Genomic DNA, 16,251 nt, shown 5'->3' with positions numbered 1-16,251 from the left:
GAGACACGGGACAAGTGGGAAGAGGAGTTGGGCATAGTGGTAGGGAGAGGACTCTCGATAGAAGCACTGCTTGGGGTGAACTCCACCTCCTTATGTGCAGGGCTGAGCCTAACACAGCTAAAGGTACTGCACAGGGTGCCTGAGCGGGTTCTTCCCGGAGGTGGAAGACAAAAGTGAATGAGGCCAGGGAGGCCCGGCCAATCACATCCACATGTTCTGGTCATGTCCCAGACTGATCCGAGGCCATGTCCAAAGTTGTGGGGGTCAGGATGGAGCCATGCCACTAATGGACTGTCTTTGGGGTAGCGGAACAGCCAGATCTCTTTACAGGGCGAGGGGAAGCCACCCTTGCCTTTGCCTCCCTGATTTCCCACCGGACACTTCTGCTCGGCTGGAGATCAGCAGCACCACACAAGGTCGCTGTCCAACTTAGCAGATTTCTTCAAATTGGAAAAGACAAAATTTGCCATGAGAGGATCAGAGGAAGGCTTCTGCAACACATAAAAACAATTTACCAACCTGTTTGAAGACCTGTTTGTGATCAGCAATCAATAAGGGAGGGGGGACAGCAAAACAGACAAAAGAAAAAGAGGGGGGGGAAGGAAAAGGGGGAGGGGAAACATCACACAGAGTACAGGGAAAGTAGGGCAGAGGAACCAAAGGGTACCAAGGGAAAGGAAAGCCCAGGGTATGGCCATGGCGAACATCAACAGAGTACAGCTTGGTGGCCTCAAACATGCCCCTAGTCTGTTCCAATACAATGGGTAACATGTAACATGTAACAGTTGAACAGTACGTTGTGTAACCGATTACTGAGAGCTGCGTTAATTAAATGAAAAAAAGAATGAAGAGAGAGCAGGCTTATGTTTCTTTGGCATCATTCATGAACTCAGGACATTCCAAAGTGCTTTATAGATAATAAAGTATTGTGGATGCTGCTGAAATCACAGAATTACAAAATTCTTACAGCGCAGAAGGCTATTTGACCCATTGTGTCTGCACAAGTCTGGAAATGGAGGAAAAATATGAAAGAAAAAAGGCGCATTGCCCAGTGTATGGTACATGGAGGGCTGGGAAGGAAACCACCTCAAAAGTAAAATGCAGTGCTTCAGAATTATTGTTAAAGAAGTGGAGTATGGTCAACAGCTTCTATGCTGTCAGTTCGCTAACATCTTTGTATGTGTGGGTGGCTACAAGAGATAAAAGAGTGATCATTTAATTTTTTAAAAAATTTAGAGTACCCAATTAATTTTTTCCAATTATGGGGCAATTTAGCGTGGCCAATCCACCTACCCTGCACATCTTTTGGGTTATGGGGGCGAAACCCAAGCAAACACGGACAGTGACCCAGAGCCAGGATCGAACCTGGGACCTTGACGCTGTGAGGCAGCTGTTCTAACCACTGTGCCACCGTGCTTCCCTATAATTTAGTTTTGTTTAATTTTTATCACTCTGCAGGTAAAGTGGGAGTTCATTAGATTAGTAAATCTGTGGATGAGTTTATGGCAAACAAATGGTTGTTATTTTGAAGAAGGTCGGTGGATGCCGGTAGATCCCTCTTCCAGGAACAACCTGGCTTGCCACGCCTCGTGGGATCGCGTTAGATTGTGTGCAGGGTCACTTTCTAGTAAATCTGCATATTAGAGTAAGACAGCAATTCTCACTGGAATATGCATTCCCGAGATCTATCCAAGGCGTGGGACCTCAGGTGAACGCCATTAGATGCTGGTCCCCACAAATGGGACCAGACAGAATGATACTCGTAGGGGTCTCCCAGGGGATCGGATGTTTCCAGGTGCTTGCCTCTGAGCAGGGTGATACCCTGTCACTGCTGGTGTCACCTGGGCACCTTGACAATGCCACCTGAATGCTAGCCTGGCACTACCAAGGTACCCAGGTGGCACTGCCAGGGGTGGTGCCAAGCTGGCATTTTTGCAGGACAGGCCATGGGTGCCCTGCACAGATGCCGGGGGACAATGGTTGGAGGGTGAGGGTTAGGGATGAATCAGGATGTCGAGAGATCGGGACGCCATTTTTAAATGGCACCCCGCACTCTCCCTGCATTGAAGAGTTCCACCGGGCAGAGCTCCTCAGTGCAGAATGCAGGCCAGGGCAGCACGGTGGTGCAGTGGGTTAGCACTGCTGCCTCACGGCGCCGAGGTCCCAGGTTCGATCCCCGCCCTGGGTCACTGTCCGTTTGCACATTCGTCCCGTGTTTGCGTGGGTTTCGCCCCCACAACCCAAAGATGTGCAGGGTAGATGGATTGACCACGCTAAACTGCCCCTTAATTGGAAAAAATTAATTGGGTTTTCTAAATTAAAAAAAAAATATGCAGAAAGCAGGCCTAAGTGCGGCCTCGTTGGGTGTTCCCCACTGAGGCCCCCGATCTATCTGACTGGCCTTTGATAGTGTGGTACTTCTCGGCACTCCAAGTGCCGGGAAACAGCCGGCTAATCACGCACTATGGGACTCTGTTTCCATTCAGGTAGATTGTGCCCACAGTATACATGGTAGCAATCTAAATCAATCTAACTGCTTCCAGTATCTGAAACAAAAGCAGAAAATACTGGACAATCTCAGCAGGTCTGGCAGCATCTCTCCACAGATGCTGTCAGACCTGCTCAGATTGTCCAGTATTTTCTGCTTTTGTGCCCAGTATGCATTGCTATCATTTTATGAATTATGTGACAATTTTAACCTCAAATGACAGTATTTAAGTAGTCTATAAATAAATGCAACTGCTGTTATTTTTAATTAATATGTTAATTAATATGTTACATATTATTGAAACCATATATGGGTAATATCAATTTATAGATTATACAAAGTAATAAAGTTGGAACTGAACCCAAGAGTTCAGATTTCCTTTATTTCACCCATGTTTTATGTTTTGAACTAAAAAAAGATTGATCTTCTTTACATTTTCTTTTTTTTATAAATTTAATGTACCCAATTCATTTTTTCCAATTAAGGGATAATTTAGCGTGGCCAATCCACCTACCCTGCACATCTTTGGGTTGTGGGGGCGAAACCCACGCAAACATGGTGCAAACTCCACACGGAAAGTGACCCAGAGCTGGGATCGAACCTTGGACCTCGGCGCCGTGAGGCAGCAATGCCAACCACTGCGCCACCGTGCTGCCCCAGCTTATTTACATTTTCAAGCGTTCAACCCCACATGAAAATGTTGCTAGAAGTAATTTATTCAGGTAATCAAGTAAACTAGACAAGGATAAGCATCCAAACCAAATATATAAAAATTAGTGTATGTTTCATGAAAGTGGACAGGTATATTACCTAGTCCAAATATTTATTTAAATTACTTGTGATTAGAAAGTGTAGCTACATTAGTCATAATAATTTGGTTTACAATGATGATAGCAGAATGCCACATTACTTGTTCCAGAGTTTAGAGGGTTTGAACCCCTCTGTTCCTTGAAATCTATGCAAACCATGAGAAAATCTACTTTATCTCTGAAACAGCATTACATTGAACATCATTACAAAAACAATTTGGTTCAAATGGACACTTCATAAACCAGATAAATCAGAGCAGCGTGAATGCATCCATATTATATACATACTTGTGAATCCAAACAATGTGTTACCTGTAATGTCCCTCCAAAAACTGCTACCATTAGCATCAGAATAGTTAAATAATCTGTGAAAACATCCCACCATGGTTTCAAGATTTTAAATGTAGCTCTTTGGTCTCCAAAATATTTCAGCTCAACCACTGAAAACATACCTGAAGGAACAAAAGATGTTACTAGTTATATAAATCATTGGCACCAAACATCTCATCACAAAAATAACTCAGGCTGGATTCTCCGGTCCTCCAGCCGTGTGTTTCGTGGTGGCCCACTGTTCGCTGGCAGTGAGATTCTGTCTTCCCACTGCTTGAAAATGGGATTTACATTGAAGCCACTCCATGCCGCCAGGTAACCCGCAGGTGGGGCTGCGCTGCCGGCTGGAAAGGTGAATCCGGCCCTTGTATTTGAATGGAACTTTGAATGGATATAATAATATTATTAATAATCTTTATTGTTACAAGTAGGCTTACTTGTAGGCACACTGCAATGAAGTTACTGTGAAAAGCCCCTCGTCGCCACATTCCGGCGCCTGGCCGGGTAGAGGGAGAATTCAGAATGTCCAAATTGCATAACAGCACGTCTTTCGGGACTTGTGGGAGGAAAGCGGAGCACCTGGAGGAAACCCACACAGACACAGGGAGAACGTGTCTCCCCAAGTGTCTCCCATACAGTAACCGATGCCGGGAATTGAACCTAGGACCCTGGAGCTGTGAAGCAACAGTGCTACCCACTGTTTTACTGTGCGGCCCCATTTAGGCATTGTCGAACAATTTTTGACACAAACCACTTAAGGAGACGTCAGAACAGCTGACCAAAACCTTGGTCAAAAGGTTGATTTTAAGGAGCATCTTCAAAGAGAAAAGAGGAGTAGAGAGGCAGAGAGGTTTAGGGAGGGAATTCTATAGGCTGGGGCCCAGAGGCAGCTAAAGGTAGAACCACCAGAGGTGGAGTGATTAACATCAGGGATGCTCAGGTGTCCAGGATTAGCAGAGTGCAGCTTTTTGGAGGACTGTGGAAATTGAGTGGGTCACAAGGAAAGGGAGGGGTGAGAGCATGTAGGGTTTTTGAAAGCTACATGAGAATTTTAAAACTGGGTATAATTGTGCTACTGTCACCTTGTTTAATTGGAACATTGGTAAAGTCATACTTTAAAAATTGTGTTCAGATCAATGCACCGATCTTTAATAGGACACTGATGTGTTGGAGGTTTACAGGAGAGCAACAATGATTTTCGGAATTAGAGCCCTAGGAAGACACATAGAAATCCAATCTTATATTCATTAGGCAAAAAAAAGTTTGAGAGAACATGCGCCGAGGTCTTAGAATGTTGAGTGGAATCGATACTGTTGGCACAAGCTGGTTCTTTAACTTAGATTTCTGGTATAAATTTAGAGGATGAGTAGAAAACATAACAAGTCCCAGGCAAGATTAGAATTATTTCACCCATCACCAGCTTATTGGAATAGACAATGGCATTATCAAAGAGAGAATTAGATGAATAGATTGTTAGGAATTGATTTGTGATTTGTGAGTTATAAGTACAGCAGAAGGTAATTAAATGCTGCGTGCAACATAAAGATACGTGTACTGCTGAAGTTATACAAGCACCCCATCTAACATGAACAGGTTACACAGGCATTCTGGAGTTTTTTCCCTAATTTACATGGTTGTAAGGAGGAGGTTAAATAGTGGATTGAATTATGGAAATAATGATACCAAAGAGCTGAAATGGTCTCTTTTTTTCATCCCATGCTTTCCTATCTGGCAGAGTTTCAAACGATCACGCTTCAATGATTTTCAGAGTACGAGGAAAGCAGCAAAGTATGGTTTTCTTATTTTTGTAAGACAGCAGGCAGTGTGAAATTAAATACATTTCACGGGGCCAAAAATAGCAAACACAGGGCGGCACGATGATGCAGTGGTTAGCATTGCTGCCTAAGGCGCTGAGGACCCGGTTTCGATCCTGGGCCTGAGCCACCGTCCGTGTGGAATTTGCACATTCTCCCCGTATCTGCCCAAAGATGTGCAGGTTAGGTGGATTGGCCATGCTAAATTTCCCCTTAATTGGGAAAAAATAATTGGGTACTCTAAATTTATTTTTAAAAACAGCACACAGTATATAAATACCTCAATATAAAATTCCACAGTAACATGTTCTATTGGTTCAACTCCATAAAGGCTTCAATTGTGCCACAATTCTGATCTTGTCAACTTGTCAAATGTCCTAAAATGAAGACTAGATAACAACTAACCTTCAAAACAAGTAGACAACAAACTGTCTATGTCAGAGGAAAAAATGTCACTATCGACATTATATATGATCTTAGGCATGGATGCAAGTCCTGTCCAACTTCCAGTTATTTCATGTTTTGATAATGCTTGTGTCAGCATTTGACATTGAAACTTTGTGCTTCACACTGGGAATGGAAATTATTTATGTATCCCTGTAATTATGTGGATTTTGACTCTGGCTTATCGGCAATCTGGGGACTTAAATCTCCCCAATTCCGTTGCTACCTGTTTTGTTCTGTGTTATAGCCATGGTAAAGATCTACTGAGAATATCTAGTTCTTTGACTAGCAAGATACATTATTAACAAGATGAACATGTGGAAAGATAACTAATGAACTATACTACAAATGGTAACTAATAATTGAATTCAATGAATTCTCCTGGAGCTACTTCTAGTGCGACTGTTCTCTTGGACGACTTACTACCAACTGCTGAATCCCTCGAGTCACCTGGTCAATCTCTATCGCCACCTGCTGGTCGGAGGTTGTATCAATAACTATATACATTGATATATAACTATATATATTGATGTGCACATGCATATCACCACACCACCTAAAATATAAATTAGGGGAGGAAAAAAAGTCCATGAAACTATTGTTCTTTAGGATAGGAAATCTGCCATCCTTACCTGGTCCGGCCTATTCTTAAATGCTCTCAAAACAAGGGGCAATTAGGGATGGGCAATAAATGCAGAACCAGTCAGCGACGCCCACATCCCATGAATATTAAAAAAAACTTACATTCATCAACTGATTGTTATCAATACCACAGGGTTTTACATCCATGTGTATATATGGAGAGAGACTTATATATATCCTATAAAGGGATCTTTAAATAAATAAAAGGAGATAGTATAATACATATTATGTACTGCAAAGCCGCATATAGAATAGAAATAAGAGATTGGATAAAAAATATAGAACATGCAGATGGAAAAAAGGAGACAAGCTTTCGAATATGTATCAGAAAGGAGGGGGAAGGAGGGCACTTAATAAATCAAAGCTAAATACTGTAGATGCTTAAAGTCTGAGACAAAAAGCAAAGATGTATCAGTAAGTGAAGATTAATTTATCAGAAAAGCTGAAAATCAGGAAATGGAAGGGAGGGAGGGACTCAAGAAAATTGCAATCACCAGGGAAGTGGTACTGAGCAAATTTAAGTTTGCTAAAAAAAATTGGCAAACTTTTTAGGCACCATTCTTCGTGGGCACAAATCCCGTTATGGCTGCCAGCTCTTGCAAGAGAGTCATAACAGGTTTGCGCTGGCGAGGTTTCTGAATGCGATGTTCCCGAGCCCTCCCCGATGATGCAATCAGGTTCACGCCCAGAAATGGTGAGATTCAGAATACATTAACATGTCATTAAATGCTTGATGCTGTATCTTCGGGCAACGTCAGATGGTCCCCCTTCTGGTGCGATGTCATGCCAGTGGGAATCATTAATGGTTTCCATAAATGGAAACCAGCCATGATTACCACGTGGGGGCAGATCTCGAACAACGACGAGTCAGAATACAGGTGGGAGATAGAGAACCTAGTGGAGTAGTGCAGCGACAACAATCTCTCCCTCAATGCCAGCAAAACTAAAGAGCTGGTCATTGACTTCAGAAAGCAAAGCACTGTACACACCCCTGTCAGCATCAATGGTGCCGAGATGGTTAGCAGTTTCAAATTCCTCGGGGTGCACATCTCCAAAAATCTGTCCTGGTTCACCCACGTCGACACTACCAGCAAAAAAGCACAACAGCGCCTATACTTCCTCAGGAAACTAAGGAAATTCGGCATGTCCACATTAACTCTTACCAACTTTTACAGATGCACCATAGAAAGCATCTTATCTGGCTGCATCACAACCTAGTATGGCAACTGCTCGGCCCAGGACCGCAAAAAACTTCAGAGAGTCGTGAACACAGCCCAGTCCATCACACAAACTTGCCTCCCATCCATTGACTCCATCTACACTTCCCTCTGCCTGGGGAAAGCGGGCAGCATAATCAAAGACCCCTCCCACCCGACTTACTCACTCTTCCAACTTCGTCCATCAGGCAGGAGATACAGAAGGCCTAGAACACGCACAAACAGGCTCAGAAACAGCTTCTTCCCCGCTGTTACCTGACTCTTAAACGACCCTCTTATGGACGGACCTCATTAACACTACACCCCTGTATGCTTCATCCGATGCCGGTGCTTATGTAGTTACATTGTGTACCTTGTGTTGCCCTATTATGTATTTTCTTTTATTTCCTTCTCATTTCATGTATTTAATGATCTGTTGAGCTGCTCGCAGAAAAATACTTTTCACTGTACCTCGGTACACGTGACAATAAACAAATCCAATCCAATCCAATATAGCTTTCAGGTGGTGAGGGAAATGGCGGCACTGCTGGGGTTGGCAGTGTCAGAGGCAGGGCCCCTAGGGAACCCCGTTGGGGGGTTCCCAAGATGTTTGGTGGGGGCAATTGAGGGGGGGGGGGTGTTGTGCCTGCATGGCAGTGGGGGTATGCCAAGGTGTCGACAAGGATGGGGTGGGGGGTAGGTCACCCTAATGTCTACATGGTGTTGGGGAGGGTGGCCCGACTATTGAGTGATGGGCGGGAGGTTGATCCTCTGTGTTGGAGGTGTTTAGGCCCAATCCCCCCCAGCTGGCTGTGTGACCCTCGCCAGCACTTTGAAATTGTAGAGAGCAGTTTGATTTGCCTAGAAAAGGCAACTGTGAGAGGAGCAGCGAATGTCAAACTGCTTTACTCCCCTGAACCAGCACTCTGTACAATTTGGAAAAATTCACCCTTTGTCAAAATCTTTTGTCTTGCACTCATCAGGAGAATCACAAGGATACCAAAAAGACAGGAAACAGCAACTTCATACTGTATGAGAAGAGTATAAAGTTGTTGTTTCCCCTGACATTGGTATTCTTGCGATTGTCCTGATGAATGCAAGGTGAAAAGCTTTGACAAAATATCTTATTTCAGTAATACTCAAGTGCTGTTCTACCAAATGACTAACTGAGCAAAGCATTGGAGCCTCGGGCTGACAAGTCCCCGGGTCTGGATGAACCCCATCCTAGAGTCTTAAAAGTGGCTCGTGCGATAGTTAATGCATTGATGTAATTTGTTCAAAATTCCCTATATTTGGGGGAGATTTCATTAGATTGGAAACTAGCAAAAGTAACTCCTTTATTCAAAAATGGAAGGAGACAAAAAACAGGAAACAACAGGCCAGTTAGCTTAACATCTGTCATTGGGAAAATGTTACAATTGTTAATAAAGATGTTATAGTAGGGCACTTAAAAAAATCAAGATAATGGGCAGCACGGGGGCATAGTGGGTTAGCACTGTGGCCTCACGGTACCGAGGTCCCAGGTTCGATTCCGGCTCTGGGTCACCATCCGTGTGGAGTTTGCACATTCTCCCCGAGTTCGTGTGGGTTTCGCCCCACAACCCAAAAATGTGCAAGCTAGGTGGATTGGCCTCGATAAATTGCCCCTTAATTGGAAAAAAAATGAATTGAAGATTCTAAATTTATTTTTTTAAATCAAGATAATCAGGCAGTCAACATGGTTTTTTGAGAGAAACATACATAGAAAATAGAAGCAGGAGGAGACCGTTTGGCCCTTCGAGACTGCTCCACCATTCATTATGATCATGGCTGATCATCAAGTTCAATATCTTGAACCCGCCTTCCCCTCTATCTCTTTAGCCCCAAGAGCTATATTTAATTCCTTCTTGAAATTATGGCCTCAACTATTTTCTGTGGTAGTGAATTCCACAGATTCACCACTCTCTGGGTGACAAAATTTATCCTCACCTCAGTCTTAAAAGGTTTACCCCTTATCCTCAAACTATGACCCCTAGTTCTGGACTCCCCCACCATGGGCAACATTCTTTCTGAATATACAGTCTAATCTTTTAGAATTTTATATGTTTCCATGAGATCCCCCCTCACTCTTCTAAACTCCAATGAATCTAATCCTAACCAATTTAGTCTCTCCTCATATAAGAGTCCTGCCATCCCAGGAATCAACCTGGTAAATCTTCACAACACTCCCTCCATAGCAAGAATATCCTTCCTCAGATTAGGACACCAAAACTGCACGCAATACTCCAGGTGTGGCCTTATCAACGCCCTATTCAATTGCAGTAAAGCATCCCTATTCGTATACTCAATTCCTCTCGCTATGAAGGCCAACATACCATTTGCCTTCTATACTGCCTGCTATACCTGCATGCTTACTTTCAGCAACTGATGCATGTGGACACCAAGAGCTCGCTGAGTATCCACCTCTCTCAACCTGCACCCATTCAAAGAATCTGCCTTCCTATTTTTGCTACCGAAGTGGATAATCTCACATTTATCCACATCATACTACATCTGCCATGCATAGGCCCACTCACTCAGCCTGTCCAAATCCTGCTGAAGCATCTCTGCATCCTCCTCACAGCTCACCCTCCCACCCAACTTTGCATCATCTCCAAATTTGGAGATAATACATTTATTTCCTCATCCAAATCATTATAATGTGAACAGTTAGGATCCTAGCACAGATCCCTGCAGTACTCCACTAGTCAGTACCCGCCAATCGGAAAAAGAACCATTTACTCCAAACGTTTGCTTCCTGTCTGATAATCAGCTTTCTATCTATCTCAAGACACTGCCCACAATAGAATTCTATTCTATTCTAAATTCCATGAACTTTAACTTTACATAGTTATATGCTATGTGAGACCTCGTTGAAAGCTTTCTGAAAGTCTAAATAAACCACATCCACCGGTTCTCTTTGGTCAACTTTACTAGTTACATCTTCAAAGAATTCCAGTAGATTTGTCAAGCAGGATTTGCCTTTCATAAATCCACGCTGACTTTGTCTGATTATACCACTACTTTCCAAATCCTTGATAATGGACTCTAGCAACTTCCTTTCTGCCAACGTTAGGCTTACTGGTAGATAGTCCTGTTTTCTCTCTCCCTCCCTTTTTGAGTAGCGGAGTTATATTAGCTACTCTCCAATCTGTAGGAACCATTCCAGAGTCCAAAGAATTTTGAAAAATCACCACCAATGGATCTACTATCTCTAGGGCCACTTCCTTAATTACTCTGGGATGAAGATGATCAGGCCCTGGAGATTTATCCACCTTAAATGCTATTAATTTCCCCCAAACCATTTCTTTACTAATACTAATTTCCTTCAGCTCCTCACTGAAACTTGTGTTTCTCAGAACTTCCAGTGCATTATCCATGTCTTTCTTTGTGAAGACAGAAGCAAAGTACGAATTTAGTTCCTTAGCCATTTCTTTGTTCCCTGTTATGAATTTCCCGTTTTTGTCTGTAAGGGTCCTACATTCGTTTTTTTTTTCCCTTTACATACCTACAGAAACTATTAGTCCATTTTTACGTTCCCCACTAGCTTACTTTCATATTGTATTTTCCCCTTCTTAATTAATCCTTTGGTCTACCTTTGCTGAATTTTACACTGCTCCCAATCTCAGGCCTATTGCTTTTTTGTGCAAATTTGTATGCCTCTTCTTTGAATCTCTAATTTCCCTTGTAAGCCATGATTTGGCCCCAGTTCCCTTTCTACTCTTGCACCAAATAAGAATAAAAAACTTTTGGAGTTTACCTATTCGTTCCTTGAATGCCTGGTATTGCCTGTCCAATGTCCTTCCTTTCCGTAACGTTTCCCAGCCAATCATAGCCAATGCATGTCTCATACCATCATAGTTACCTTTATTAAGATTCAGGACCCTGGTCTCAGAATCAACTATCTGATTATCCACCTTGATAAAGAATTCTATCCTATTATGGTCACTCATCCCCAAGGGTTCTCTCGCAACAAGATTGCCAACTAATCATTTTTCATTGCACAACACCCAGTCCAAGATGATCTCTTCCCTTGTTGGTTCTTCAGCATGCTGGTCCAGTAAACCATCCCGTATACACTCCAGACATTCCTCCTCTATTGTACTCTGACTAATTTGACTCACCCAATGTATATGCAGATTAAAGTCACTCATAATCACAGATATTCCTTTATCACATGCATCTCTGATTTTTCTGTCTAATGCAATCGGTTAAGAATGTTTTCGCTGGAGTTCAAAAGAATGAGGGGGTATCTCATAGAAACCTATAAAATTCTAACAGGACTGGACAAGGTAGATGTCAGAAGGATGTTCCCGATGGTGGGTGTGTCCAGAACCAGTGTCACAGTCTGAGGATACAGGGTAGACCATTTAGGACAGAGATGAAGAGAAATTTCTTCACCAAGAGATTGGTGAGCCTGTGGAATTCGTTACCACAGGAAGTAGTTGAGTCCAAAATATTGTATGGTTTCAAGAAGCATTGAGATATAGCACTTAGTGCGAAGGGGATCAAAGATTATGGGGGAAATTGGGATTAGGCTATTGAGTTGGATGTTCAGCCATGATCATAATGAATGGCGGAGGGGGCTTGAAAGACCGAATGGCTTCCTCCTGCTCCTATTTTTTTCGATGTTTCTTTCTATGTTTCTATTCCCAACATTACCATGGCAGTTTGATGGTCTGTATATCACTCCGACGAATGTTTTTTGCTCCTTGGTGTTTCTTAACTCGACCCATACAGATTGCACATCATCTGCGCTAATATCTTTCCTCAATATTGTATCAATATCGTCTTTAATCAACAATGTAACTCCACAACCTTTTCCTTTCTGTCTGTCCTTCCTAAAAACTGAACAGCCCTCAATATTTAGTTCCCATTCTTGGTCACCTTGGAGCCATGACTCCGTAATCCCAACTATATCATAACCCTTTTCATCTATATGCGTAAAACATTAAGGCTAGTCCTTTTAACGCTCTTTGTCCCATCTTTACTATGTTTTACTGTGTCCTTATCTAATTCTGATAGAACATAGAATTTATAGTGCAGAAGGAGGTCATTCCATAAAACTATAAGACATAGGAGCAGAATTAGGCCACTGGACCCATCGAGTCAGCTCCGCCATTCAATCATGGCTGATATCATTCTCATCCCCATTCTCCTGCCTTTTCCCCATAACCCTTGATCCCCATATTAATCAAGAACCTATCTCTATCTTTTTTTAAATAAATTTAGAGTACCCAATTATTTTTTCCAATTAAGGGGCAATTTAGCGTGGCCAATTCACCTACTCTGCACATCTTTGGGTTGTGGGGGTGAAACCCACGCAGACACGAGGAGAATGTGCAAACTCCACACGGACAGTGACCCAGAGACGGGATTCGAACCCGGGTCCTCAGCGCCGTAGGCAGCAATGCTAACCTATCTCTATCTTAAAGGCACTCAGTGATTTGGCCTCCACAGCTTTCTACGGCAAAGAGTTACACAGATTCACCACCCTCTGGCTGAAGACATTCCTCCTCATCTCTGTTTTAAAGGATCCTCCCTTTAATCTGAGATTGTGTCCTCTGATTCTTGTTTTTCCTACAAGGGGAAACATGCTCTCCACACCCACTCTATCCAGGCCTCGCAGTATCCTGTAAATGTCAATAAGGTCCCCCTTCATCCTTCTAAATTCCACCGAGTACAGAGCTTGTTCCTCATACGACAAACTCTTCATTCCAGGGATCATTCTTGTGGACCTCCTCTGGACCCTTTCCAAGGCCAGCACATCCTTCCTTAGATACGGGGCCCAAAACTGCTCACAATACTCCAAATAGGGTCTGACCAGAGCCTTATACAGCCTCAGAAGTACATACCTAGTGTTGTATTCTAGCTCTCGACATGAATGCTAACATTACATTTGCCTTCCTAACTGCTGACTGAACTTGCACATTAACCTTAAGAGAATCGTGAACAAGGACTCCCAAGTCCCTCTGTACTTCTGATTTCCTAAGCACTTCCCCGTTTAGAAATAGTCTATGCCACCATTCCTCCTTCCAAAGTGCATTACCTCACACTTTTCCACATTGTATTGCATCTGCCACTTCATTGTCACTCTCCTAGCCTGTCAAAATCCTTCTGCAGCCCGCCTGCTTCCTCAATACTACCTGTCCTCTACAGATCTTTGTAGCATCTGCAAACTTTGCAACAGTGCCTTCAGTTCCTTCTTCCAGATCATTAATGTATATTGTGAAAAGTTGTGGTCCCAGTACAGACCCCTGAGGCATACCACAGGCTGTCACCGGCTGCCATCCTGAAAAAGACCCCTTTATCCCCACTCTCTGCCTTCTGCCAGTCAGCCAATCCTCTATTCAAGCCAGGAACTTACCCTTAACACCATGGGCTTTCAACTCCGACGCGGCACCTTGTCAAAGGCCTTCTGGAAATCTAAATAAATCTCATTCGCACATCAAGTCTACACCAGCCCTCGAAAGAGCACCCTACTTAAGTCCACGCCTCCACCATATCCCCGTAACCCCACCATCAAAGGGCTGGTTTAGCACAGTGGGCTAAACAGCTGACTTGTAATGCAGAACAAGACCAGCAGCGCGAGTTCAATTTCCGTACCAGCCTCCCCGAACAGGTGCCGGAATGTGGCGACTAGGGGCTTTTCACAGTAACTTCATTGAAGCCTACTTGTGACAATAAGCTATTATTATTATTAACCGTTGGACACTAGGGGGCAATTTAGAATGGCCAATGCATCTAACCTGCACATCTTTGGAATCTCACTTTGGACTTTGATTCTGGCCCTTGATTTCTCTGCATATCACTTTTCTTATTTTCCTCACTGTCTTTTTCTCTTGTTGATTCCCCCTGCTCTGAACCCATAGGTTTGCATTGCCCTGCCATATTAGTTTAAACCCTCCCCAACCAGTCTGACAAGTAACACCCCTCCCCCCCCAAAAGGACATCTGTCCTGGTCCTGTCCGCTTGTAACCCATCTGGTTTGTACCTCCCCAGAACTGGTCCCAATGCCCCAGAAACCATATTTAATCAATTTATTACAGTTTATTGACAAAATGGCTTTTCACAGTAACTTCATTGCCGTGTTAATGTAAGCCTACTTGTGACATTCAAGATTATTATTATAAAAGAACATGTGCTGTGGATAATGGGGAACCTTAATGAACCTGGATATACTTAAATTTCCAAAAGGCATTTGATAAAGTGCCACATCAAATGTTAAGTTGCAAAATAAAAGCTCATGGCGTCGGGGTAATATTGGCATAGATAGATTGGTTAGCTAACAGGAAACAGAGAGTAGCCACAAATGGGTCATTTTCTGGTTGGCAAGATGCAATGAGTGGTCAGCCACAGGGGTCAGTGCTGGGGCCTCAACTTTTTACAATTTATATAGATGATTTGTTAGAAGAGACTGATGGTGTGCTTGCTAAATTTGGTGATGGTACAAAGTTGGGTAGAAAAGTAGGTTGTGAAGAGGACATAAGGAGGCTACAAATAGGTTAATCGGTACGATAGCACAGTGGTTAGCACTGTTGCTTCACAGCACCAGGGCCCCGGGTTCGATTCCTGCTTGGGTCACTGTCTGTGTGGAGTCGGCACATTCGCCCCGTGTCTGCGTGGGTTTCCTCCGGGTGCTCCGGTTTCCTCCCACAGTCCAAAGATGTGCAGGTTAGGTGGATTGGCCGTGCTAAATTGCCCTTAGTGTTGGTTGAGTGGGGTTACTGGGTTATGGGGATAGGCTAGAGGTGTGGGCTTGGGTAGGGTGCTTTTTCCAAGAGCCGGTGCAGACTCGATGGGCCAAATGGTCGCCTTCTGCACCGTAAATTCTATGATTAGCGGGGCTAAACCTACCCTGTACATCTTTGGGTTGTGGGGGGCAAAACCCACCCAAACACAGGATGAATGTCCAAACTCCACACGGACAGTGACCCAAAGCGGGTATCGAACCCGGATCCTCAGCGCCAACCACTGTGCCGCCTGAGATATATGTGGATTATACATACTTATACCCAGAACGTATATGCCACATGTGTTTTGGGAAAGGGGGTGGGAGGTTAAATATGATCCTTCCTTTCCTGCCAAATGCTTACATTATCGAAACTTCGACAAAAATCTTTCTCTTCAGCAACACTCAGGTGCCAACCGGCTACCCGGACACCTGGCGCCGACCCACACACCACAGAGGGGCACTGCCAGAATCCTTTCTAAAACCACAGCTTCTCCGCTTTCTCCATCCCGGGTGTGCTTAAAGATACACCTATATATTTATGATTCTTTAACCAGCCTCTCTTCGCCGGCCCTCCCTGTCTCAGCGAGGCTGAGAAATTACCTTCGGCTCAGCGCTCTCTCTCTCTGACTGACTGACGGAGCGCCGCCGCCCGCGCACGCGCGGGGCTGACGGTTGCTCGGCCCGTTCAAATGAAACGTTCCCCGCGCGCCAGGGCTGGGCGGGACCAGGCGGGGGGGGCGGGATTTGAAGATCGCGCCTGCGCAGTCGCTCAAGG

The 16,251-nt window shown here is 43.9% G+C and overlaps 1 protein-coding gene across 3 annotated transcripts in view; it reads right to left on the bottom strand.

The window, feature by feature from the left end:
* Window positions 1-16,251, bottom strand: part of LOC119964389 (volume-regulated anion channel subunit LRRC8C-like) — a 145,481-nt gene that overhangs the window by 29,820 nt on the left and 99,410 nt on the right. Inside the window, exons 1-2 of one of the 3 annotated variants that reach the window (XM_038793793.1) lie at window positions 16,077-16,150; window positions 3,610-3,749 (exon numbers count right to left, since the gene is read on the bottom strand). In XM_038793793.1, the coding sequence (XP_038649721.1) occupies window positions 3,610-3,747 (138 nt within the window). In that variant the 5' untranslated portion in view covers window positions 3,748-3,749; window positions 16,077-16,150. Of the gene's footprint in view, window positions 1-3,609; window positions 3,750-15,837; window positions 15,917-16,076; window positions 16,151-16,251 lie in introns of those variants that run through there. The other 2 variants (XM_038793794.1, XM_038793792.1) reach the window with 2 other exon arrangements.

This window comes from Scyliorhinus canicula, chromosome 4 (genome assembly GCF_902713615.1).
Source record: "Scyliorhinus canicula chromosome 4, sScyCan1.1, whole genome shotgun sequence".
In the NCBI taxonomy this organism is placed as follows: Eukaryota; Metazoa; Chordata; class Chondrichthyes; order Carcharhiniformes; family Scyliorhinidae; genus Scyliorhinus; species Scyliorhinus canicula.
The sequence above is the reverse complement of the archived record's forward strand: the minus strand, read 5'-3'. Positions and strand labels throughout refer to the sequence as shown.